The sequence below is a fragment of the Podarcis bocagei genome (assembly GCF_964188305.1).
Source record: "Podarcis bocagei genome assembly, chromosome: 7".
Classification (NCBI taxonomy): domain Eukaryota; kingdom Metazoa; phylum Chordata; class Lepidosauria; order Squamata; family Lacertidae; genus Podarcis; species Podarcis bocagei.
In genome coordinates, this window is record NC_138132.1 from 12,750,920 (window position 1) to 12,777,703 (window position 26,784).

Consider the following 26,784-nt stretch of genomic DNA (forward strand, 5'->3'; position numbering starts at 1 on the left):
ATTACTGAGCATTACAGCAACGCTCATTGCCAAGGCGTGCATTCTCTTGCGTGTCCAGGCAGTGATGGCTTGCTACAGGGGAAAGCAGATATCGCTGAGGTTCCGTAATGGATTTAAATATTAGCAGAAGGTATGGGGAAGGGAACACATGTGAAATAATTTTAATGCAGGAATTTTGCACATTTGTTTAATATGCGCAATTTATTCCCCTTGCAGAACTCGACTCTTCTTAATGCAGGGTGTGTGGTGTTTTTTTAAGGGTGTTCTCAAGGGCTCAGTAAACCCTTTCAGGAGATACAGCCCTTGATATATTTACAGTCAGGGCTAGCTGAGGTGGAAAAACACACATGCTTAGCACACAAGGCACACAGCTTCCATTCATCCCAGTGCAGCTTGTGCAGGAGAATTTCCCAGCGGGTCATTCCCGATGGGTCAGGCCCATCCATCTACTCTGCTGTCATACCTTGGAGCACAAGATCCATTGCCTGAGATGGCTGCCCATAGCAGCAGTGGTGACGTTCAAAGTCTTCTGTTCCTGCAGGTCACAGTCTGCAATGAAGGGTGTGGAGGGCGCACAGGAGCAGCACTTCTGTTAGAAAAAGGGGTTGGCAACCTCAGCCCCAGGGGCCAAATGTGTCCCTCTGGGCTTCTCTATCTGGCCCTCAGGCTCCCCCCAGGCCCCACCCTTCAGGGATCTTGCTTCACGCCCTCCTTGGTTGTTTGGGCCTGGCTATGGGGATCATGTGTTGTGCTTGATGGGATGGAGGACAGAGAGGAGTGCATGAATATGTGTAGAAACTGGCCGGCTGCCGAAAGGTCCGCATTTCATTGCTCTACCCACTTAGTGGCGTAGTGTGGGCACAAAATTTCAACACCTGGTGCTGCCTCAGTACAGCTGTGTTCTTTCGTCACTGGGCTCCATTGAAACGGCTTCTCCATGTGAACCAGGAAGTGGCCTCTCCAGGCAATGGAATGACTCTTCTTTTCTTATCTCTGTTGCCACGATCTCCTGGGCGATGTGGACGCCACTGAATGTGCATGTGTACTCCATCTTTTTCTCTCCCTCCATGCAGCCCTAGGCACTGGCAACCCACGCTATGCCACTGTATCCACCTTTCCCTCTGGCCTGACTCACCCATGGCACGTGACCCCTCTGGAAGGATGTCCAGAAGGGAATGAGGTCCTCAGAGAGTGTCCTGGATCAGAACGTCAAGCGCTTGGCCAGAACCTTTTGTCAGGGCGCCTCCCGTCAGGGGGAGACTGGCTGGCCCAAGCTGCTAGGTCAGGGTGATCTCTGGACAGGCCTTCCTCCAATGCCAGGCCTCGCCTCGCCACCCTTTATAACTCCCTCGTTTCAGAAAGAGGGAAGAGAGCAAATTTAGCTAATGCGTTTGGAGAAGTGTTGAATGTAAAGCTCAATTTATGTAAAGCTTGCATTGTGCGGGGCTGTACGTGGCGGTGTCTTATGCAGCTCCTGGCGTTTCCGTAGCACGGATAATACTTATAAATCTCTGAATCTTATTACATCTATTAGCGTTCGGCTCTCCCTGTTTAGCATTCATTTAACATGGTGTTTCGAGGAGCTGCCGGAAAGACACGATACTGACCCCAGGCACTTGGATTTCGCGCCCGCATGTAAAGCACCCCTATCTTGAGCCTTTTGTCCTTTGCCTTGAACACCTCTGGGCTGGAAAGGTGACTTAGGAGACCAGGCAAAAGCAAGGAGACGGTGTTGCCCTGGATGAGGCTCTGCTTCTCTTGGGAGGAGGCAATCACACATACATGATGTATGGTTTGTATTTCCTAGCCCTTGCCATCTTCCTCTGCTTCACACGCCCTGAAAGCCAATGTTCCTAAAAGGTTTCCCCCCCCCCATAGTTGCCCCTCTGCTATCTTCATTTTGTTTTATTGCCTTTTCCATTACCACAATATCCCATAGTTTATGACTCTGTAGAATAATTGGCTTGTCTCTTGCAGGGGTGTCGTGTGTTGTTTTTTTGCTTCTGATTAGACAAAGGGCTGTTGGTTGAGCATCGAAAGAGTTGGAGGGGACAAGAAGCCATTTATTTCCGCCTCACCTGCTTGGCAGGGGTCTCCTCTCACAGGCCATTGACTTATTGTCCTCTGGTCCACAGTCTAGATCATTGGGGTGGGGAATGTTTTTCAGTCCAGGTCCTCAACCTTCAAAGGAGCAACAAATGTCAATTTTATCTTTGTGTGTTTCGCTACTTTCCCTGCACAGCCCTCTCTCTACCCTCCGTCCAGGCAAACAAGAGGCTGTGGTCAGCGCTCAATGGCATGTTCCAGTCAGGCAAAAACTCTCAAGCTGTGAAGCAAGGCTAATAAGGGCTGTGGCCTGGGAAGAGTTTCACAGCCCAGATTGTGAGTCCTGGGGAGACACATGTGGCTCACAGGCCTGAGCTTCCTCAACCATGTTCTATATAAGTCAGAAAAGTAGTTGCTGCAGATGACTCAAGTAAGCAAGCCAATCAGCACACTTTGCTGCAAATGGTTGCAGTTTGTTCAAGGCAGTGTCCTCCCTCCCGTACCCGCACATGCTAGATTACATAATATTGAGTTGATTATATTTTAAAAAGTCCAATGATACAAGAGTAGATGTGAAGAGAGACACATTTTAATGCACTGATTAGAGGTTCTTAATGGTTGCAGTGAAGCCTCAAGACTGGCTGAGATGCTCTGATGTCACAGAGAGGTTGCACAGATAGGAGTTTTCGGCTGCCATTGACCAGGTTGCGTTTATGCGAGAGAAGGTCAGAATTTTTTTTAAGCAGGGGGCTAAAGTTGGAAGAGAGAGCAGGACAGAGAAACATGGGTTGGAGGAGAGGATCAGGAGAGAGAAAAGGAAACTATGCTGAGCCAAGGAGTAAAGATTGCCACGGCCAGCAGCTTGAAAATTAAGAAGGAATGGAGGTTATATATTTGATTTGAAGCAACCGGTCAACTCTTCTGCCTCAGGCCTTTTGCTTAATATTGCACAAGTCCTACAGCAAGACACCTCTGTGCCCCTTGCGTCCTTTTATAAGACCATATAACACCGGTCTTGAAAGACCTACACTGGCTCCCAGTACGTTTCCGAGCACAATTCAAAGTGTTGGTGCTGACCTTTAAAGCCCTAAACGGCCTCGGTCCAGTATATCTGAAGGAGCGTCTACACCCCCACCGTTCTTCCCGGACACTGAGGTCCAGTGCTGAGGGCCTTCTGGCGGTTCCCTCGCTGCGAGAAGCCAAGTTACAGGCAACTAGGCAGAGGGCCTTCTCGGTGGTGGCGCCCGCCCTGTGGAACGCCCTCCCACCAGATGTCAAAGATTAAAATAACTACCAAACTTTTAGAAGACATCTAAAGGCAGCCCTGTTTAGGGAAGCCTTTAATGGTTAATAGGTTATTTTATTTTAGTGTTTTGTTGGAAGCCGCCCAGAGTGGCTGGGGGGACCCAGCCAGATGGGCGGGGTATAAATTATAAATAAATAAATAAATAATAATAATAATAATAATATATTATTATTATTATTTCCCTGGTGGCAGGTGAGGGTGTAGCCCACTCATGTGATTATGTTTCCCTACATAAAGCAGGTGTAGGGAACCACTGTCCCTCCAGATGTTGCTGAGCTGCAGCTCCCATCACCCCGTCCATTGGCCATGCTTCCAGGGGCTGATGGCAGTTGTAGTAGAGATTTCCTGCATTGCAGGGGGTTGGACTGCATGACCCTCAGGGCCCCTTCCAACTCTACGGTTATACGGTTCAATGAATCCCCACACTGGATATAAAGGCTTTGACTTCCCCAGGGCTGAACTTCTAAATCCAGCCTGGAAGCCACAGTCCCAGGCTTGCCCCCAAACCCTGCCCACTCACTCATCTCTGACATAAGAAACGAATTGTGACAAGGGCTCTCCGTACATGCTCAGGAGCACTCCTTTGCTCAGTAGCACAGATATCTGGTAAGGTGGAATATGTTCAGGTGGCAGCTCCAACATCCTCTGTCAATGTTTATAATTTTGACTACGCTGTGGGTTAAACCACAGAGCCTAGGACTTGCCGATCAGAAGGTCGGCGGTTCAAATCCCTGCGACGGGGTGAGCTCCCGTTGCTCGGTCCCTGCTCCTGCCAACCTAGCAGTTCAAAAGCACCTCAAAGTACAAGTAGATAAATAGGTACTACTCCGGCGGGAAGGTAAACAGCATTTCCATGCACTGCTCTGGTTCGCCAGAAGTGGCTTAGTCATGCTGGCCACATGACCTGGAAACTGTCTGCGGACAAACGCCGGCTCCCTCGGCCAATAAAGCGAGATGAGCGCCGCAACCCCAGAGTCGGTCACGACTGGACCTAATGGTCAAGGGTCCCTTTACCTTTATGCATGAGTTTATTCTTCACTGGTATGCAAAGAGGGGCTCAGGTGCTGGTACTCAGCCCAGGCGAATCCCTGCTCCCATTAAAGCCCCACTCGCCTCCCGTGAATGTCATGGTAACCCATTCTTTTCTTTCTCTCCCTGCACTAGCCAGAGCTCAGGAGGTCCAAGCTGAGAATGTGACCGTGGCAGAGGGCGGCCAGGCCGAGATCAACTGCAAGCTGCACCAGTACGATGGCTCCATAGTGGTGATCCAAAACCCATCCCGCCAGACGCTCTTCTTCAACGGCACGCGGGGTAAGAATGGGGCTTCGGGAACGGTGGGGTTGTAGGCTGGGCTGGAAAGCTAGAGGACCATAGAGATGGAGCTGGACGAGAAATGCCACCCACTCAATCCCAGGCCTGCCATCTGGACCAGCACCCCCTACAGGTCAGCCCACTACAGTGCAACCTGCTGCAAGAAGAGAACAAGTATCATATCAGAGGTGCTTGCAGAGCACATGGATCGAGGCGGGTTAGCCAAGCCAGATGCTTCATGGGGAAGCAAGCACTCAAACAATGTTCTTCCTTTGGGTCACTAGCCAATCTGGCCTGGGCAGTGGGGAATTGATCGGTTACACCCTGAACTTAAGAACAACCAGGTCAGAGTCCAGGGCTGACCCAAGATAGCTTGGGAACTGAGGAGGAAAGTCCAGATGGCACCCTCCCTATGCTAAGTGTGTCCAACTACACACTAGGGCTGGACGATATATCAATATATCATCCAAAACAGGTTTGAAGTCCATATCATGATATCGGTTTCAGAATTATTGACCTGTCAATATATTGTGAATATATCGTGTAGGTGTGGGTGTGTTGTGCAAAAATCACAATGTGGGAAACACCGTGAAGCCAGCCAATTCTTCTCTCGCTTCCTGTAGCCCCTGTTAACCCTGCCGGCTCAGCTCTCCCCTGTCTCCTGCCAGGGGCAGCGAACCACAAGATCAGGCACCAGCAAAAATCCCAATACGGGGAAAAGCCAGACATTGCCTCTACGTAGCTCCATCCTTATTTCAGACATTGTGATATATCTGTATATCATGATGTCTTGCTGGTGATATATCACTATGTTGAAAACCAGATATCATCCAGCCCTAGACACTTCTGCAGCTTTCGGTAGCAGCCCTAAATCTTCCTGCCCGAGGGATCTGCTGCATTTTGCCTAATGGTGGGGCCGGCCTGGACTGAGTGATCCTCACTTAGAGAAGCCATGAACGGCACCTCCATGCCACCTGGCATCTTGTCTCAAATAGAGACAGTCCCTTGAGAGAAAGTGGGGAAACCCCCTCCCCAAGACTGTATTTTTATTGCTTCTTGTGTATTTGAATTCTATGGAATGCAAGTTGCAGCACGAAATAAAACATAAGAAATAAAAGAAGCAATGGAAATACAATTGAAAACCGTACAGCATCACACCCTGATGACACTCTTCTCATTTCACTGGTCCATAACATGAGACACCTTTTCCTCACCCTCCTTACAGCCCTGAAGGATGAGCGGTTCCAGCTGGTGGAGTTCACCCAGAAGCAAGTCCGCATTGTGCTCTCCAATGCCCGCCTGGAAGATGAGGGCGGCTACTTCTGCCAGCTTTACACAGAAGACACGCACCACCAGATCGCCATCCTCACTGTGCTGGGTACGTGCCGCTTTCCCGCTCCTGCCACCTCTGCCAACAGCTATTTCGGGATTGCAACATAAACTGGAAGAAAGAGGAGTTACAGTACCATATCCATGAATAATAATAATAATAGTTGTTATTATTCCTAAAGCACCCTCTTCGGTCCACCCAGATCCTCTGGGTCTTCTGCAACAATCGAAACACATCACAGATACATTAAAGCCAATTAAGATTTTTTTAAAATAAATACTAACAAAACCCACAAGCACAGTTCTCAGAGAATCATGGAACTGGAATGAAATGGGGTGATCCTCTAGCCTAACCTTCGACTGGGCTCATTGCCAGAAATGTTGGCACAGGCGATGGCTAAGGACGGATGGAGCCACTCTAGGTCTACGTGGAACAACAGAAGCCTCAGAAAGCACCGCTTGCGTATATATTCAGCTTGTTAAATCCAACTAAAAAGTTAGTGGAATTGAAAGATGTGGCAGGTGTCCAAATAGTTTTTCATCCAGCCCTGGTACCTTTGTGACCTTTGGCCACAGGATGCTGGAAGGTGGGAGCAGGTTAGCAAGAAGGTCAGTCCGTTCTTACCTTGCGGTGTTATGATGAATTAAGGCCAATGCAGGCCTTGTGCAAAATTTATTTATATCCCCACCCTTCCAAGGGAGCCAGGGCAGCAAGCACACCTGTGATAAAGCAATCAAAACATATTTTTAAAGAAATCCAAAATTTCGGATTTTTAAAACACAGATACCTCAGGTTGAAGTAGCATCGGGATAAGTATTTTCAGGTTGTGCGCTGCGGCGACCTGGAAGTAAAGGGACGCGTTACTTCCGGGTTTTGCCGCTCACGCATGCACAGATGGTCAAAATGACGTCACATGCATGCGTGGAAGCGGTGAATCGCGACCCATGCAGATGCGCGGACGCAGGTTGCATTTGTTTCTGGATGCGAATGGGGCTCTGGAACGAATCCCATTCACATCCAGAGGTACCACTGCATTTATTTTTTGAGGGGAAAGGGTCCCGGAACTTTGTTCCAGAGAGTTCTGGCTGAAAACAAAGCCCTGGTAATTATAATAATTTCTCTCTCACACAGCTTTCATAGAATCTTAGCATTGGAAGGGACCCCAAGGGTCATTTAGTCCAACCCCCTGCAACGCTAGATCATACATGACAGATGGCCATCCAAACTCTGCTTAAAAACCCTCCAGGAAGGAGAGCCCACAGCCTCCCGAGGGAGTCTGTTCCACTGTCAAGCAGCTCTTACTGTGAGGAATCATAGAATCAAAGAGTTGGAAGAGACCACAAGGGCCATCGAGTCCAACCCCCTGCCAAGCAGGAAACACCATCAGAGCACTCCTGACATATGGTTGTCAAGCCTCTGCTTAAAGACCTCCAAAGAAGGAGACTCCACCACACTCCTTGGCAGCAAATTCCACTGTCGAACAGCTCTTACTGTCAGGAAGTTCTTCCTAATGTTTAGGTGGAATCTTCTTTCTTGTAGTTTGGATCCATTGCTCCGTGTCCGCTTCTCTGGAGCAGCAGAAAACAACATTTCTCCCTCCTCTATATGACATCCTTTTATATATTTGAACATGGCTATCATATCACCCCTTAACCTCCTCTTCTCCAGGCTAAACAGGCCCAGCTCCCTTAGCCGTTCCTCATAAGGCATCGTTTCCAGGCCTTTGACCATTTTGGTTGCCCTCCTCTGGACACGTTCCAGTTTGTCAGTGTCCTTCTTGAACCGTGGTGCCCAGAACTGGACACAGTACTCCAGGTGAGGTCTGACCAGAGCAGAATACAGTGGCACTATTACTTCCCTTGATCTAGATGCTATACTCCTATTGATGCAGCCCAGAATTGCATTGGCTTTTTTAGCTGCCGCGAGGAAGTTTTGCCGAATGTTTAGTCGGAATCTCCTTTCTTACAACTCGAAGCCATTGGTTTGAGTCCTACCCTCCGGAGTAAGAGAAAACAAGCACGCTCCCCCTTCCTTGTGACAGCCCTTAAGATATTTGAAATGGCTATCATATCTCCTCTCAGTCTCCTCTCTTCCAGCTCTGATCAAGCAACTCCTCATGTTGTCCTGTTGCTTGAGGTGTGACTAGGGTTGCTTTGCCTTGTCTTCCAGTAAGACAACCAGCTTGCGCTTGCTGCAAGTGTCCTGCTCCTTGTTCTCTGGCAGAATGACAAACATGGCGCAGGTGTTGCAGGTCAATGCAGCAGCTCCCCTACCCTCCATGTCTCTGGCCCTATGCCCACCAAGAGACAGAACTCTGGGCCTCCCCCTTAAACTCCCTCACAAACACCCCTGTTTGTGAGGTCTGTTCACGAGCTCCCAGGACCTGCGCTGAGCTAAGTTTGACTTCCCCCAAAGAATCCTGGGAAATTTCATTTGTTCAGGGCTCTGGGAATTGCAGCTCTGTGCACAACAAACTAAAGTCCCCAGGATTCTTTAGCCATAAATATATGGTGTGGTGTGGATGTGGCGAGATGGAGAGGGAGACAGAAAGCTGCCTCGTCGAGTCAGATCGCTAGTCCGCCTCGCTCAGTCTCTCTAGGCTTTCAGAAAGGAGGCTTCCTGCAACCTTAACTGAGACCTCCTCCTGCATGCAGAGACCTTCTGCATTCCCCAGCCTGTAATTTCAAGCACCTACCTAACCTCCCACACAATCACTAGACATTCATATGCTTCTTTTAAGGCCAAGCATTGACAACCCGTATGATCATGCTCCGAATCAGTATGCTGTATAATTTGCCCAAAGGAAGGGGTGGGGAAGCCTCCACATTCTGCACTAACAGAAGCTAAATCAGGTATTCTTAGGAAATTATGCAAATGTCTGCTTCTTTTCCATAATTCTAATTTTGCAACTGGGGCTGGGCGAGGGGGGGGGTGTCTGTGACAACGAAGAGCAATGCAGAGCAACAAAATCCCATTTCCTGACTCTGATATTCTGTTCACTTGCATCCGTGGCTTCCGAGGTGTTATTTTCCCCCACCCTAATTTAAGGCCTGTTTTGTTTTTGACATGAAAGTGGAATTTCCCAGGATGCATTTGTACTGGTGATCTTGAGGAATCCTGGAACAGTCACAGAGGCCCACCTGAAGAGCTCACCACCCTTGCCGTTGGACCCCCTAGTTAGTGGTGGGGAACTGGCTGCCTTCCAGATGATGTTCCGTCTTCTCTGACCACTGGCCACACTGGCTGGGGCTGGTGGAAGCTGCCATTGGGGGTTACCTGCTTACCCAGTGACAGGGCCTTCTCAGTGGTGGCTCTCCATTTGTGGCATGTCCTCCCTAGTGAGGTGCATCTGTCTCAGGCATTGGGTGGCTGAAAGGTTGCTGGAAGCGCTGGAATTATTAGCTATGAGAGTGTGGGCTATTGGGTTTCCTAAATAAAATTTTAACTGGGTTTACTTTTTTGAAGGTCTTGCCAGTTTTTAAAAGATTGTTTTGAGATGTTTTAGTTCAGGGGTGGCCAGTTTCCAAGAGACTGTGATCTACTCACAGAGTTAAAAACTGGCAGAGATCTACCCCCTTTTGGGGGGTTCAGGTCAAAGTTATTGAGCTTTTTTATAGAGAGGAGAAGAGCCCCGTTTTTAGGGGTGCAGGTCAAAGATCTAGAGCTTTTTTTAGGGGAGCCAAAGTTTCTGAGCTTCTTTGGGGGGAGCCAGACGTCCACTGATCTACCAGTAGATCTCGGTCTACCTATTGGACATGCCTGTTTGAGTTGTATGCTATTATAGGATATAAATTGAATAAAACATTTGAAGGACCACAAGTTCCCCACTCCTTCTCTGGTTGGGCTTACCAGATCCGAGACTGATTTGGGTGCCTGTGGAGGTGATGCTGTGGTGGGATCCGGTGCTGTGTTGGAGACAGCCCCACTGCCTGCCCCATAACCCAACTGCTGTTCCTTACAGTGCCCCCTGACAACCCCTTGGTGGAGATCAAGGAACAGGCCGTGGAAGGAGGAGAAGTGGAGCTCACCTGCAGCGTCCCCAGGTCACGCCCTGCTGCCACGCTGCGCTGGTACCGGGACCGGGACCGGAAAGAGCTGAAAGGTGAGGGAAGGAGGGAGGAAACCAGGGACTTAGCTTCCGGCAGGAGTTTGGCCCCAGAGCTGTGAATTCCCATGCCAGCTGACCTTCCGAAGTGGAATGTGCAGAACGGGACATAGTTTTCCTTTAGATTTTTCTCCTACTTGGGTGAAGCAATAATAATAATAATAATAATAACCATCAAAAATGCATATCTTAGGGTGAAAAAATAATTTAGGGTGAAATAAATTTGGAAACGTGTGCACTGAGATGAAATACATATTTAAATATTTTTATGCACTTTTTTAAAAAATACAGTAGTGGAACAGAATGTACACATGTGAACATGGTAGGAACTGATCTGTCGTTGGGGACATGAGTTAGCTTAGTACTGGGATATCCAGTTAATACACTTCTAGAAGGTGCTGGCTCTTTTTCAGCTTGGGATCGGTTTTAGGGAGCGTCTCCCCAATAAAATTTGTCATCTCCAAACGCCTGAGGCTGAGGCTGCATCCATATGTCTCTTTAACTGCACCATATACACGAGCTGAGTTTATTAGCAGCTACTCCTACTCTTCCCCCTGCCTGCCCAGAAAATACTTAAAATAGAAGGGCTTTTTGGCATCTTAAAGGCAGATGTTTCTTCTGGGGCTCCTTTTAGACTCGTAAGTAGGCTGCTTCTGGGTCTCTCCCAGCGCTTCTTGGCTGCCAGGAACAAGTTCTCTGCGCTTGCGTTGGAGGCAAGTAGGAGTAATGTTATGCGCTCCTACCCCTCCCGAGCACGGCGGTTGCATTTTAATTGTATGTAATTTAAAAATTAGAAAAGGAGAAAAGAGCCCCGCGGCAAGGCGTGGCGCCTTAACTCAGCTTTAAAGGGACGCTTGCAGGCGCTCGGCGGGGTTGGCCAGCGGGGCTGGTGCACATGTTATTTGTTTCTCCCCCCCAGGAATAGGCAGCAAGCAGGAGAACGGGAAAGTGTTCAGCATCACCAACGTGGTGCGCTTCCGGGTGGAGCGCAGGGACCACGGCAGCGTCGTGACGTGCGAGGCCACCCACCCCACGCTGCGTGGGCAGCGGAAGGAGACGCAGTACGTGCTAGATGTACAGTGTAAGTGACCGCAGGGGCCTTGCTGGCGGGGGAAGAGGGTAAAGGCAGGGTTGGCATCAAGCGGCAGGGCTGCAGTGCATTCTGGGCCCAGCTGGGCCCCTTTATCCTCCCCTTCTCCTTTGGGTAGGGTGGGCAGAGGTTACAGAGCTGTGGGCCTCTGGCTCTAAACCACTGGGCCTCTTGGGCTTGCTGCTCAGAAGGTTGGCGGTTTGAATCCCCGCAATGGGGTGAGCTCCCGTTGCTCTGCCCCAGCTACTGCCAACCTAGCAATTCGAAAGCACACCAGTGCAAGTAGATAAATAGGTACCGCTGCGGCGGGAAGGTAAACGGCGTTTCCGTGCGCTCTGGTTTCCATCATGGTGTTCCGTTGTGCCAGAAGCGGTTTAGTCATGCCAGCCACATGACCTGGAAAGCTGCCTGTGGACAAACACCGGCTCCCTCGGCCTGAAAGCAAGATGAGCGCTGCAACCCCATAGTCACCTTTGACTGGAAATAACTGTCCAAGGGTCCTTTACCTTTTACTTCTCTTGGAGGAATGAATGCCCTGGGCAAGAGAGCAGGGGGCTTCCAGAAGGGAATTTAATGGCTTATTTATTGAATTTCTATACCACCCTTTATCCGAGGATCACAGGGATGTCTTACAGTATAAAAACACAAAAAACCAGCACAATGTCATAACAAGCAGAACAATAATGTTCCCCTTCCTCCCAGCTTAAAAGGCCGTAGATTGCTTGGGAGGCCTGGGAGAAGAGGAATGTTTTTGCCTGGCGCCTAAAGATATGTAATGAAAGCACCAGGTGAGCCTTTCTGGGGAAAGCAGGGAGTCACCCCAGAAAAGTCCTGTCATCTCCCTCCAGAGCTACTGTGGAGGGCACACATGAAGAAAGGCCTGAGATGTTGGTCACAGGCTGGTTCATATGAGGAGAGGTGATCCTTGAGGTATTGCTGTCCTTAGCCGCTTAAGGTTTTATTCATCAAAAGCAGCACTTTGAATTGGGCCCATAAACTAATTGGCAGCCAGTACAAGGCTGGTGTAATATGCTCAAGCCGTCTTGCCCCAGTGCAGTGGCGTAGCGTGGGTTGTCAGCACCCGGGGCAAGGCAAGTAATTTGCGCCCCCTAACCCGTGGATTTGCGCCCCTAACCCTAACCCCCAGATGTTGCGCCCGGTGCGGCCGGGCCCCCCTGCACCCCCCACGCTACGCCACTGCCCCAGTGAGCAAGCAACCTGGCCACTTCATTGTGAAATCGGTGCTGTTGATGACCCTACAGTTCTTTCTCAGCAACCTTCCAATGATATCGTCGTCTAAGCGCCAGCCCATATGTTTATTTATTTTTACGTTCAAAACGGATTTCCCCTTGCCGTGGAAAATCCAATAAGTGAAAATAACCTGCTCTACATCTGCAGACACTGCTAGTGAATGTGTGAGTGTGCAGGCACTGACAGAGGAGGTCATGGCTGCTTTGCTCCTCCCTGGTGGCTCTTCCACTGCTCTCTGCAGGTTTGTGGTTTAGCTCTCGTCCCCCACACACCACAACCACAACCAAGGTTTGCCCTTGGGAGCTGAACCATGCGTCTGAGTTTGGACTCCACACTTAAGGCAAGCCATGGCTTCGCTCAGTGCAGCAGCTAAACCCCAAGGAGAGGACCACAGAGGCTGCAATCTCCTCTCTGGGAGCCTGCACACTCACACGCATCCATGCCAAACCATTGGTTGGCTCCTTGTGGCATGTGGACCAGAACTCAGTGCAATGCAGACCTGAGCCTAAACCACGTGCCTTTTAATAGCAATGCAGAAAAACCTTGGTTCAGAGACCCTGTTCAGTAGTGTGGTGGGCGAACTCAGATCTCTTCTGAAATTTCCAACACATTTTCTTCAGTGGGCTCTCAATTTCCTTGCATGTTCAATTTCCTTGTAGTGTAATAAGTGTCATTTTGGTGTTTCTGTTTATATATACTGGATATATAGATCTCCTTGCTTTTTATGCATACTGTTTTCTATCGCTCATTTTCGTGGGTGATGGAAAAATCCAGGGAAACTGTTCCAGCCTTCCTTTGCAATCTCACATTCTTTCTATGGCAAGGCAGCTCTTTTAGAAGGAAGAGACAAGGAGGAGGGATGCATGTATTGATATCAGCCACAATGCCAGTGAAAACCTTAATTCCAGGCTTCTAATGGCTCTGACGTCTGAAGGAAGCATTTCCTCTCCACGGCGAGGGCTGCAAATTGTCGGGCCTTGCTTGAGAAGTGTGACTGTTCTGTGCACGGGCTGATTCATGACCTCCTGTTTATTCTCTCTATTTCCACCCCAGTCGCTCCCACAGCCAGGATCCATCCGTCTCAGGGGGTGATGCGGGAAGGAGACACTTTAGTTCTGACTTGTGACGTCAAAGGCAACCCGCGGTGAGTACTTCCGCAGGATGGGGAAAGCCATAATTAGAGGAGAGGCTGGAGGTGGGGGTGAGCAGGGGAGGGCAGGTTCTGGAATAGAAACACAGGAAGTTGCCTTGGACTGAGTTGTGGGAATGTTCTGGGGTGCAGGAGAGGATATATTGACTAATTATATCCTTATCCAACTTGTGGTAACAAGTTCCCAAAATATCAGCAGAGTTTATAGACATTCCCCTTTAAGTTTGCAACTGTAACGTGCGCACAGGTTCGCTAGAACCTCTATAATAATTACCCTGGTAATTTCCCCTTTGTTCCCTCTTAAAATACAAGACACAACACAGTCTTTATAAAAGTATAAAAGAGTTTTCTCACGTTCTGTTCACAATATGATCCCAGAAGGCAGACAGGCTTAAAAAGGTTACATATACTTAGAATCTATCTTGTTGCAAGATAGACCTTATCTCCTCTCTTGGCTGAGAGCCAAGAGGGCATCTTTACATGCTTCCTCATCGAAGGAAAATGGCAGAGAGAGAGAGATGGCTGCCTGCCCTGTGCTTTTGTCATTACCTGCACAGGTGAGGCCACACCCACCTCTGGTCACATTCGGAGGAAGTCCGTCCCCAGGAAGTTTACCTGCTTGCTGGACAGACATCCCTCCCCATGTTCTAACATGTACACTCTAGGAATGTTGTCACTGACTGCTCCTGTGTTTACATCCCACATGAGTCAGACAGGTCCACCTGCCTCCAGACTGCCTGTCCTATCAGACAGTCCTATCTCCTGGGTTTCAGGCAGAGCCAGTCTTTCTCAGCCCTACCTGCAGGCCATTTTCAAAACCTGCTTGACCACAGGCAAAAGAAGTGGGCATAGATGCTTCTCCGAAGCCTCTTCTGCTCTTATTCAAAAAAACTCCTGCCTGACTATTTCAGGAGAATCTGCTTTGACTCTCCAGAGTCCACTTCCATCAGGCCCAGCAACATGCTTGTAGTCCAGCAACATCTTTGGGGGGGGGCTGGGCGGGAGGTGGAATGCATCAGGTTAGCCACCCCTCATCCTCAGGCCCTGCTATTGGGCAGCTGGAAGAAAAGAAGAGGAGTTTGATATCCCGCTTTGTCACTACCCAAAGGAGTCTCAAAGCGGCTAACATTCTCCTTTCCCTTCCTCCCCCACAACAAACACTCTGTGAGGTGAGTGGGGCTGAGAGACTTCAGAGAAGTGTGACTAGCCCAGGGTCACCCAGCAGCTGCATGTGGAGGAGCAGGGAATCAAACCCGGTTCACCAGATCACGAGTTCATCGCTCTTAACCACTACACCACACTGGAGATAGGTCACATCCTCTGAGCAGTAGGCATAACAGAGGGCATTTGGGGCAGGCTTTCCTTCTTCTGAGACATGACGAAAGCAGCACCTGCTGGAAACGCCGCCCCCCCCACTTCATAAGACCCCCATCCTTGCTCTGTGGCACCTCTTCCCTGTACACGCGGGGCAAATTGTCCTTGCCTTTCTATATCGCTCTGACTGATGGATACAATTCCCGAGCGGAGTTATTACTTGAGCGCCCCTTGATCCAGCCGCTCGGCTCCGTGTCCCATCCATCACGGGCTCTGGCAGCGCTTGCCGCGAATAACCTTGATGGAAGGAAGGAAAGTGGTGCGTGTTTGTGTGTGCTCATGTGGGGGAGATGAGGCGCTTGTGACCCGCAGGGGCCACCGGAGATGGGCGTTGGGAGGAGAGGGGTAAGGTTAACGCCGGCTGTCCTGACTTCCGCCCTCAGCCCCACGGACATCAAGTGGAGCCGAGCCAACGACTCGTTGCCGGAGCGGGCCTTGACGGAGGGAGAGGTGCTGACCATCCCCAGCCTCAGCATGCTGGATAACGGAACCTACCTGTGCCAGGTGGCCAACAAACATGGCCGCTCGTCGGACCAGTACGTGCTGGTGGTTTACGGTAAGCAACACTTGTTCTCTGGTGCTCTACAGCTCACCTGCTCCTGCCCCCTCTCCTAAGCTCAGCCCAGAACCCCCGAGTTCACTGCTGTCCTGATGTTCACATGCGGCAGGTGAGGAGTTAAAAGTCTGTTTCAGGGTCAGTGGGAGGCGGGGGGTGTCACATGACAGAACGCTCTTAAAACCCCGCACATAGAAAGTTAGCATGTCAGGGAGAAACCTTTCTGCTTGCCAAATATTTTTTTCCTTTGTTCGGGTGATGTGAGTCATGTGAGAGTTATAGTTAGCTGTTTCTGATGACCAGACCCCCCCAAAAAAACACACACTCTTTCTTTTTTTTCAAATTTTTTAATTGCTTTTCCAAATTTATAACAAACAAATAAGAAAACATTGCAATATAAAAACAGAAAACAAACATTTATCCTCACTGTTAATATCCCAATTTTCCTATCATTGTTAAGAGACTTCCTTGAATCCCCCTAGCTGAGTTTCCATATAGGTCATTGTAGCAGTTTTCCAATACTGCTTTCAAATAAAATTAACTTAATCGATTAACATCTGTGGAACCACACCCTTTCTTCCTGCTCCAGATTAAGGGTCTTAGGTGCTGTCGCCTAATGCCAGGGGTGGGGGACCCGTGGCCCTCCAAATGTCGGTGGAGTGCCAGTCCCATCACCATCCTGGCTGGGGCTGGTGGGCCGCCAGTTCCTTACTCTTGCTCATATGGCAGCGTCTCTCAACGGAGGTGTTTGCTTTCCCCCTGCCAGGAGGGCAGCCAAAAGTAGGGTAGGCTCAGGTCCTCTGCAGGGATGCGGGTGGCGCTGTGGGTTAAACCACAGTGCCTAGGACTTGCCGATCAGAAGGTCGGCGGTTTGAATCCCCGCAACGGGGTGAGCTCCTATTGCTCGGTCCCTAGCAGTTGGCAGGAAAGCACGTCAAAGTGCAAGTAGATAAATAGGTACCGCTCCAGCAGGAAGGTAAACGGCGTTTCCGTGCGCTGCTCTGGTTCGCCAGAAGTGGCTTAGTCATGCTGGCCACATGACCCGGAAGCTGTACACCGGTTCCCTCGGCCAATAAAGCAAGATGAGCGCCACAACCCCGGAGTCGGTCATGACTGGACCTAATGGTCAGGGGTCCCTTTACCTTTACAGGTCCTCTGCCCTGGCCCATACTAAGGTATGAAGCTCACGGAGGGCACCGCCTCCAGCCACTCACCCCGCCTCTCACACCTTAACCTTTCCCTGTCTTTGGCAGACCCCGGGGCCATTGTGGAGGCCCAGACTTCAGTGCCCTATGCCATTGTCGGGGGCATCCTGGCGCTCCTGGTCTTCCTCGTCATCTGTGTGCTTATAGTCATGGTGTGGTGCTCCATCCGGCAGAAAGGTCAGTGTCAGAAACCTGGTGCCAGCCGGGCAGATAAGAGACACGAGTGCTGATTTATAGAAGGAAAGCTGGGTTGCTGCATGGCTAGCATCTATCTCTCACCACTGATCTAAGAAACTGCCTTGCAGCACAGTCATTTCATGTCTCTCTCTCTTCAAAAAGCATATTTCTAGCCTTTGGGGTTGGAGTGAGGAGCTTGAAATGATAAAAGCAGGGAGACCCCGCAGGGCTTGGGAGTGAGGCTTCCTGCCACCGTAGGAAGGACTTTGTGGCTCCTAAAACCAGCCTCTCTCACAGTCTTTCCCAATCCTCTTTGTACGTGGGGAGGAGAACGCTACGGCTGTGTACACAATTGCCGGCTTAAAACACAGCGAGGTGGGTTTTCCCCTCAATTCGGATCAAAGGTGGTTTGCGGAGAAATGGATCCAAGCTTAGTATTTCAAAAAAACACACCAGAAACCTACAGGATGCATAATGTACACCACCTGCATTTTTCTTCTAGCCACTCACGGCCAGCTGCAGATTTCGGAGAGGAATTCTTGGGCAAGACACTCAATGAGTTCCCATTCTCCTTGTGGCCTCTCACTTGCTTGCCCTCTCCCTCTGACCCCAGTCTGCACCTCGGCCCCAAAGGAAGAAGGAGAAGCAGAGAAATCTGCTCCTTCGGTTCCCACAGCTAGTTGGAGAGGGCAGGCCAGCCGCCCATGGCAGCAATCTTGAGATTTCAGGGCTCAGCCAGTGAGCGATGGTACCAAACCCTGGCGCCAGCTTGCAGTGTAACCAACCAGCCGGTTTAGGGTGCACATGTTCGGATGGGGGAACATTCTGCTCTCCTGCAATTGCCACTGCACACCCCCTTGGCTGTGGGTACACTCGCTAGAGAGCAGAACCTGATATTCTCTGCCTTCCAGAATTCCTCTTCCTTGATCGTAGCTATTGCTGAACGTTAAGTCCAGTGGGGACGTATGTGCTGGCGATGTGTCTTCAGAGCCATTCCAACGTGAAGGTGACAGTGTGGCTTTCATGCAAACAGAAATAGTGCCAAAGCGAGGATCTGTTCTCTAGTTGTGGGATGAGGACCAACACATGTAATTAGAGTTGTGATTCCTGCACCGCAGGGGGTTGGAATGGGAGACCCTTGGGGTCCTTTCTGAAGTGAAGTACATGAGGCAGGAATTGATAATGCAGGTGAGCTGCGCACAGGTGAGCTGCAAGCAAGCTGCCGGCCAGCTCTGTGGAGGCTCCTTTTATTGACACAATATGCAAACCCAGGCAGATACATTTTGGGCTGTGACCTGTACACATCTTCCAGTCCCGAGATCGTGGGGTGGTACAAAGTTATTTTGGCCCCTGTTTCCACCGCGTCATTTTCCCCTTGGACAATGTAGGACGAAAGAGACAAAGGTCTCAGAGACAAAGGTCACAGACAGGACACCACAGACTACTGAGACCGCAAAAGGTTAGACAGAGGGGAAGATGTTCAGACAGCTGTGGTCTTATCTGTGAGGGAGAGTGTGCTCCACACCCCATGGTCATGCGAGCAGGCAGCTGAGGCTGCCTGCGGGCGGGGAATGTGCTCTGCACCCAGCAATCATTCCTGCACCTTTCCAAATCTATGATTCTATGAATGGAGTCTCCTTAGCAAGGTCTTGCATCTCCTCCAGGGCCCTGTGCGCCCCACTTACCGTTGCTTGTGCCCAGCCTTCTCCTCAACTCACCCCCCCGTCCTCTTTTTACAGGCTCCTACCTGACGCACGAGGCAAGCGGCCTGGACGAGCACGGAGAAGCCCGTGAGGCCTTTCTGAATGGCGGCGACGGCCATAAACGCAAGGAGGAATTCTTCATCTGAGCCTGGGAGAGGGGAGGGGGAAGGGGAGGGGTGCTGGGGGCTGAGCGCTGGGGGCAGAATGGCCGAGGAGGGGGAGCGCCGAAGGCAGGGGGGGGAGACGTTTATAGAAAAGCTGCCGCTCTTGCTGGGGGGGGGAGGGAGGGGAAAAGAAGGGTTGGATTAAAAAGGAAAAAAAAAGCTTAAAAAAATATCCATTGTGTAAAAAAAAGGGGGGACACACACACATGGCCACCACTTGTTCGGTTTTATTTTTGAAACCGAGGACTTTAGCCCCACCCCCAGCTATGAAGCTCCGCCTCCTGCCATTGGCTGACTCCTCCCCCCTCCATGCCCTCTGCACCAGAGCTATTTCCTGTTACTTCTGGGGAGGATGTATGCGTGTGTGTGTGTGTGTGTGAGAGAGAGAGAGAGAGAGTGTGCGTGTGCCTGGCCCCACTTCCATAAAAAAGAGCAGAAGGCTAGGATAGCCGCAAACCTTTTCTCTTTGGGGACAGGCAAAGCCCTGGGGGAGGGCTTGGGTCTCTTTGTAAATAGCATAGAAGCCACCCAGCGAGGGAGGGGGAAAGGACACCCAAACATCCCGGGCTGCTGAGACTGCGAGGGTGGGTCAGGGTGTCAAAGGGCCCTTCCCCTTGGAGGGACTGTGGCCCCTTAGCTCTGGGTTTGCTTCTTTGCTTTTCTTTCCGATATTAGCACTGAGTTTCAAAATATCTGGGGAGGGAGATGGGGCGAACATATTTTGCTCTGGAGCGCCAGGATCTTCCCAGCAGCCCTGGAGGAGACTCTTGAGTTCAGGGAAGGCGACCAGGGGGGGAGAGAGCCATTCTGTGAGTTGGGACCCCCCTCGGGTGTGCTTTGCCCCAGCCGCTGAGGAGGGGAGCCGCCGGGTCAGAGTGTTTGGTCGCAGCATGACAGGAGCGTGAGGCTGGGAGTCGCCGGGTCGCCTTGAGTTCACTTCAGGGCGCCTGGCCCCATATCTCTCTCAGCCGCACCTTTCCCCCCACTGCTAAGCCCAGGGCCGCTCAAGCCGTGTGGGGCCTTATCAAGCAGGTTGGACTCTTTTTTTTTTTCTTCCTTCAAAGCCATGATAGTTTGGGGAGGGAGAGGGGGGGTGGGAAGTGGAAAGGGGGTGTCTCTGTCTGTCTCTGTCGTCCTTGTTATGTGATGTGCCCAGCTGGGGACAGGCGATGGGACTACAGAGCCCCATCGGCGCATTGACCCCCCACAGCCCACACTTTGTCCTTGACAGCCAAGCGTTGCCCCCTGGCCCACAGCCCAGCTTCTGCAGAGAGTGGAGGACATGGGGAAAGAATTTGCATCCGTCTGAATTTGCCAGCATATGCAGATTTGACTGTGGCCAGTTTCAGCTCCTCCTCCTCCTCCTCGCCTTTGGGCCTGGTGGCCACGATGTTACGCCATCCCATCCCCAGACCCCGAGAGAGAAACCGCTGTGTCGCTCGCAACACCCCCTTGCCCCTTCCTCCCTCCCTCTCTGCTCGGCCTCCCTCCCCGGAAGCAGCTGGGATCGGCGAAGAAGAGCAGGACGAGAGGCTCAGCAATAGGCACCCCTCCCTCAGCACCTGTCTGGATGTTGCTTTCAACCTCCCCCAAACACAGCTGCGGTAAAGGGTCTGTAAAAAGAGCGAACCCCTGTTACAAATGGCTGCTCTGCCCCAGAGGTGGCTGCAATGCACTGCTGCAGGGTGCAATGCTGGTGACTACCAGTGGGAGGAATCCCCTGTGGAAATGGCTGCTCCAGAGGCAGCTGCCGCCTCACCCCATGGTCCAGCCCCATGACTGAGCATTGAACCACAAAAGGGGGGTGCTGAACCCCGTCTCTTCCCCGCTCCCTTCTCCCCCCACCCCACACTCCACTCCTGGTCTTCTTGGTTCCTTCCATCCTTGCCGACGTCCCTCATTTTGTGCCAGTAGATGCCCACTCCTCGCTTTCCCTCGAATTTCCATCCCACCCCCTTTCCCTCTGTCTTTTGTCTGGGGAACAAAACAGAAGAAAAGAAACCGACGTGTGATTCTGTGTCCGTCTCTGGCTCGCGGTTTTTATTTTATATTGTTTGTGTCTCGGAAGGGGAGATTAAAAAAAAATGAAAAGAATGGAAAATATAATAATTAATATATAACTGGGGGTCGGGAGTATGCAGGGGGGCTTGTTCCTCTGCAGCCCAAGACTGTTTCCCCCACGCCCGAAAGTTAATATATATGTAAATATCTATGTCTGCCTTTTAACCACCTTTGATACTTCAATAAATCCCCCTGATTAATTCTTTTAACACCAGTGGTTGTGGTATCCTTGTTCATGAGTGCGTCCTGTGGAAGCGGTTCTGGCTCTGGAAATGCAAAGAACATGAGGAGAACCCTCCTGGATCAGGCCAGGGGCTCATAGAGTCCAGCAACCTGTTTTCCCAGAGGCTAGCCAGACTCCCATGACAGACCTAAAAGCAGGACCTGAGCTGCGCAGCCCCCTCCCCTCCTGTGGTTTCCAGCAACTGGTATTCAGAAGTGGAGATAATGATGTGAGCTCTCTTCGCCTGCCCAACTCCCCAATCCTTCAAGAGTTGAAGCAGACAAACTGGGAATTCTTCTCCACTGCATCCATCTCTAGCCAGGTGCCCAGTAAAAGTGGAGAGGAACAGGGTGGGGTGGGGGCTATTATTTCCCAGTCTTGGAACCCCAGCAAGCTGCCCAGCCTCAATGTCCTCTGGAGCAAACCCCGTGCAGGAGATCCAACTTGTTTTCCTGTGTCGGGGATGCTACTGACAGAGCTTAAAGCAGCAGCAAGCAAATTCGGTGCTTTTGCCGTCACAATCTTTCTGCTGCAAAAGCGGGGGCGGGGGGGGGGGCGAGGACAGACATATGAAGCCGACAGGGACAGCAAAGCCCCATGGGGGTTCACTGCCGTCGCTCAGCCAAACGCCAAAGCCACTCTCATCCGCGGAGGCACGGAGGCTCCCATTTCACAGATAAGAAATGGAGGCTGGAACAGTGTGCTTTGCCCCCAACCAAGGCTGCACAAGCACCTGTGCCAAAAATTGGATTCGAATCTCTGTTTTGCCGGATCCCATTCTGTCCTCTAGATCGGCCTCCTCACGTTCCCTCTCTGAGGGCCTTGCGGAAATGCCTCCCCAACCCCTCTGATTTATTTTCACGGTTATGTTGGGGCCTGAGAGATGCAGCCATAGCCCGGCTCGTCCTGCAATCCCTAACGCTTCGTGGCCGTTCTGCCCCACTGCTGTCCCGGTCCTGGATTCTTGCTTCTCTTGTCCACGTTCTTGCCCCATAACATGCTACATGCACTGCTCTCACATCTTTATGCAGCATCTATACTCACACGCCTGCTCTGCCCTGGTCTTCTGCTGTGCCTGTTTCCAGTCCCTGAACAAATGCGCTAAGCCCCCGTTTTGGCTGAGGACGGAGAGCCTTGCACATTAGTTCCTGCTTTCCCTTCCATTTCTCTCCTTCACTCTCATTTTTATTACTCCGCCGGGTCCCTCTACGCGTCCCCCATCTGTCATTCTGTACAAAACTCTCTTCTCGTGGAAAACATTCCGACTGGGAGCTACCGGAAAAAATATTTTAAAACAATTGCAGGAGTGGGGGGAATTTAATGTTCAACAAAATGGCATAAATTCTGGGTTTGCGGCACTTTCTGCTTGCGCTTGCCCAAGAAGCTGGAGTGGCAATCTAGGTAAAAGCAACAGACCCAGCACTCCATGCAGTCCTCCTGCCTTGGACTCTGTTATTCCTGACCTACAGCTGTGGTTTCCCTGGTCAGGATCAGGCCAAGAAGCCCATCTGGCTGAGCCTTTTGGATCATGCCCATGACCTCATCTATTGGTGTGATCTCCGTTTGAGATCCCTTTTGCACCCTCTTGGCTGATACTCTCCAGCTATCATCATGACACCCCCATGATTTTGAGTGACGAAGACCAAGACGTGCCTCCCAGCGTGATGAAAACAATTTGGACAGATGCACACTGCATTCCAAGGCATGAGGGGGCCGGAGAAGAAATAATATATATATGCAAATCACCAGCTCCAGGTTACATAAGAAGAGCCTGCTGCTCTCACAGTGGCCAGCCATACCATTTTGAGAGCCTGCCGTGTCCTGATGTAGCATCATTTTGGGGCAGGGTACCCAGCATGATTTCCTCCAGGTGTTCCTGAACTACAACCTTCAACATCCTTGGCCAGGGTAGCTGGGGCCGATTGGAGATAGGGTTGTCTAGAGAGCACCATGTTAGCTATCCCTGGTCTGGGGCATTGTCGGAAATTTAAATGGGCACTCCTTCCAGGGGGTGAAAGGGGGGGGGTGGCGCACCATGTTAACAACTCGCAGTGGAGCATTGTCAGAAATCGAAAGGGAGGCACCCAGCAGTCCAGTGCTCATTGGGGCAAACATTGGTTTACTGGGATCCCAGTGGCTGCCTGAGGATGCCCCATGCTGCCATTCAGGGCCGGCCCACCCATGAGGCAAAGGGAGGTGACTGCGTCGGGTGGCAGGATCTACAGGGGAAGCAGATCAGCCTCCAAGGAATGCACCACCCTGTGGTGGCATCTAAGGCCGTGGCAAGGCTGTATCTGCCTCTACAGCAGAGTCTTGGTGAACAGCAAGCCCTGCTGGTCTCTTTCCACCCTTATTCCTCACTTCTCCTTCCCTGGCTGGGGAAGGGCGCACCATTTTGTAGCTTGTCTCGGGTGTCAAAATGCCATGAGCCGGCCCTGTTGCTGCCAAGGCTGTCACTTCCTCCTCCACACATAGGCTAAGGATGAAGGCAGGTAATATGGTAAGGAGCACAGCAGTTTAGAAGTGGAGGAAGTGTCTCTGCCCAGAAAAGAGAAGCCTTGGGCTGCCGTTTGTGTGTGTGTGTGTGTGTGTGTGTGTGTGTGTGTGTGTGTGTGTTGCTCAGACCGCTTTCATCGCTCTTAAGAGTTTCTGTTTGCCTGCCTCGGTGTGCCCTTTCGCCTGCCTTTTCCCCGTTCCGGGTCACAGCGGTGAACTCTCTTAAGCTGGAGGCAGGCAAAGCTGTCTGGGAATCACATCGCTCCTAATGAGTCTCGCTGTGCTCATTAGCGGGCGAGTGTCTTCCCATCATCACAGTCCTGGGCTTCGCTGGGCAACTAATATGACCAGATGCCCAGCTCCACCACCGCAGAACGGCGAGTCCAATGCTGAGCAGCCAAGAAATGAGGGCTCTTGAAAAGTGGAGGAGGAGGGAGAAGAATTTGCCTTCTAGAAAAAGAAAAAAGAAAGCGCCCACCCTCCTCTTTTCAGGCCCCGGCCCTGCCTGGGATTGCAGTGTTCATCTCCCTGGCCTGAATTTACCTGCAGCGCTTTCTATCTTGCTGGATCACAGCCATATTTCCACTTAACCTAACTCTGCCCCTCTCCAGAGATTGTTCTCCACAACAATGGACCCTTTTTTCTATCTGTCTCGTGCTTCCAGGTCATCTTTGTAGCTTTGTCCCTTCTGGATCCTTGCTGCAGCGCAACCACTTTGATAGGTGTTTCTAGACAGTAGCTTTTTGAAGGCCCTTGCCGTTGTTCTCACATCCATCCTCTCAGAGCATTAAGAAGCACATACATAGCCTCCAGCATTCGTCAGATGAAAATAAGGACATGTCTCACTTCCCCCAACTGACACTCCTCAGCCCCCAATTTTGGTCCCCCCACCCCACAGAGCATTTCCTGTCAGAAGAAGGACGAGTGTCACCACACCTATGGGACACAGCACACATGCCCTCCACTATCCTGAAAAAACAAAACATGAATCCAGATTTTATCTTATTTTATTCATTGGTAGATTTACAAGAAGAAAAACACACGAATAAATTAATTTTGAAGAAGAAGAGGAGGAGTTTGGATTCGATATCCCGCTTTATCACTACCCGAAGGAGTCTCAAAGCGGCTAACAATCTCCTTTCCCTTCCTCCCCCACAACAAACACTCTGGGAGGTGAGTGGGGCTGAGAGACTTCAGAGAAGTGTGACTAGCCCAAGGTCACCCAGCAGCTGCATGTGGAGGAGCAGAGATGTGAAGCCGTTTCACTAGATTACAAGTCCACAGCTCTTAACCACTACACCACACTGGCTCTTTTGGAAAAGGGGCAAGATTAGATGCGGACGCACAAAGCATTTTTATTTTTAAATCAAGGCTCCTTTCATCCTGCTCTGCCCCCCTTTTTCCAACCCAGCCCTGCCCTCTGCCTTCCCCTCAGAGCCAGCACATCAGGCAACAGCCTGTCCTCTTCCTCGCCTGCTCTCCAGCAGCCACTATGAGCTGCCCAAGGGAGGAGGCCAGGAGTGGCGGCCACAGAGAGGCCATGGAATGCTCCCTCACAGCGCCCACTGCCACAGCCACCAATGCTTGAGACAAGCACTGGCTCTTCCTCCGCCCTGAGCTTGGCACTGGTGGGGGAAACAGGCACATTCCTGGATCAAATCAGAAAGGGCTTTCGTAATTCTGGGGCTATCCCTCGAAAATAGGGACATCTGGAGGTTATGGAAGCGCCCCCTAATGGTTCCAGCCAGTGGCTTATTTAGTCCAGCATCCTGTCCTCACATTGGCCAGCCAGATGGTGACGATGATGATCGCTTAGAGCATTTGTACCATGCTCTTCTGCCAAAAAGGGGACGCAGGTGGCGCTGTGGGTTAAACCACAGAGCCTAGGACTTGACGATTAGAAGGCTGGCGGTTCGAATCCCTGCGACGGGGTGAGCTCCAGTTGCTCGGTCCCTGCTCCTGCCAACCTAGCAGTTCAAAAGCACGTCAAAGTGCAAGTAGATAAATAGGTACCACTCCGGTGGGAAGATAAACGGCGTTTCCGTGCGCTGCTCTGGTTCGCCAGAAGTGGCTTAGTCATGCTAGCCACATGACCCAGAAGCTGTACACCGGCTCCCTCGGCCAGTAAAGCGAGGTGAGCACCGCAACACCAGAGTCGTCCGTGACTGGACCTAATGGTCAGGGGTCCCTTTACCTTTACCTTCTGCCAAAAGGCTGCCGGAGCAGCTCAAAGGCAATCAAAACAAGGCAGTCTCTACCTGCAGGATTACGGTCTGAAGAAACAACACCACAGCACACAATGGGACAAGGAGGGAAGAAGCCAGGGCCCCAAAAGCAGGGCCTGTGCACAACAGTTAAGAATCATAGAACTGTAGTGTTGGAAGGGACCATGGGGGTCATCTAGTCCAACCCCCTGCAATGCAGGAATCTTTGGCCCAATGAGGGGCTCGAACCCCCAACCCTGAGATTAAGAGTCTCACGCTCTTCCAACAGAGCTGTATCCCTACTTGTGATTCTGTGCCACCGGTACTCAAAGACACTCTGCTCCTACCAGTGGAGGTAGAACATGGATACCATCCCATTTTTAGCGCAAAGTTTAAGTAGCCCCTGCTTCTCAGTTTTGGTTAAAAAAAACAAAACTGCCTGCACTCCTTTACCTGGCTTCTGCGGTACGGAATAAAAGCACCTACCTGTCCCTTGGCCCTTTTTATTAGCCTTCCACCTGTAATCGTTTGAGAAGGCCCACGTGCAGCTCTTCACCAGCCTCTTCCGAATCAGGCCGCTGGGCCCATCTGTCCCCGAATCCCAAATGTCACGGCGACCAGCAGAACAAAGATGGATGGCGCCTGATCGTTGGGGCAGCAAACTCATCTCGGAATCAAATTGTTCCTAACGAGCCTCATTCTGCTCATTAGCTAGGTGAGTGTCTTCCTGGCCTCTTGGTCGAGAGGGTTTCCTTGGGTGCCTAATCCAATCAGCCCCCAGCCACTGTCGGGGCAGGAGCAAAGCGACCGGTTAAGATGCCGAGCGGATAAGAAGACAGGGATGTTTTACCACCTGAGGCAAAGGACAAGACGCACCCCCCCTCCCCATGTAGAGAACCTGACTAGACTGAATAGTGGCTACGTTGACATACCCTCCAATATCCCTCAGAGGAAAATAGGGACATTCTATTCTACAGCAGCATCACTAGGAAAAGAGGGCTTTTTTCTTTGGCACGTTAAGATTTTTATTAA

At 51.1% G+C, this 26,784-nt stretch overlaps 1 protein-coding gene across 1 annotated transcript in view; it reads left to right on the forward strand.

Annotated features, from left to right (window-relative positions):
• The window catches only part of CADM4 (cell adhesion molecule 4), a 139,766-nt gene extending 118,728 nt beyond the window's left edge, over positions 1 to 21,038 (forward strand). The window contains exons 2-9 of the mRNA XM_081200538.1: positions 4,517 to 4,663; positions 5,889 to 6,041; positions 9,955 to 10,095; positions 11,018 to 11,179; positions 13,493 to 13,583; positions 15,347 to 15,519; positions 16,773 to 16,901; positions 18,641 to 21,038. Of these exons, the coding sequence (XP_081056664.1) occupies positions 4,517 to 4,663; positions 5,889 to 6,041; positions 9,955 to 10,095; positions 11,018 to 11,179; positions 13,493 to 13,583; positions 15,347 to 15,519; positions 16,773 to 16,901; positions 18,641 to 18,750 (1,106 nt within the window). The 3' untranslated portion in view covers positions 18,751 to 21,038. The remainder of the gene's footprint in view (positions 1 to 4,516; positions 4,664 to 5,888; positions 6,042 to 9,954; positions 10,096 to 11,017; positions 11,180 to 13,492; positions 13,584 to 15,346; positions 15,520 to 16,772; positions 16,902 to 18,640) is intronic.
• Positions 21,039 to 26,784: the final 5,746 nt, after the last annotated feature.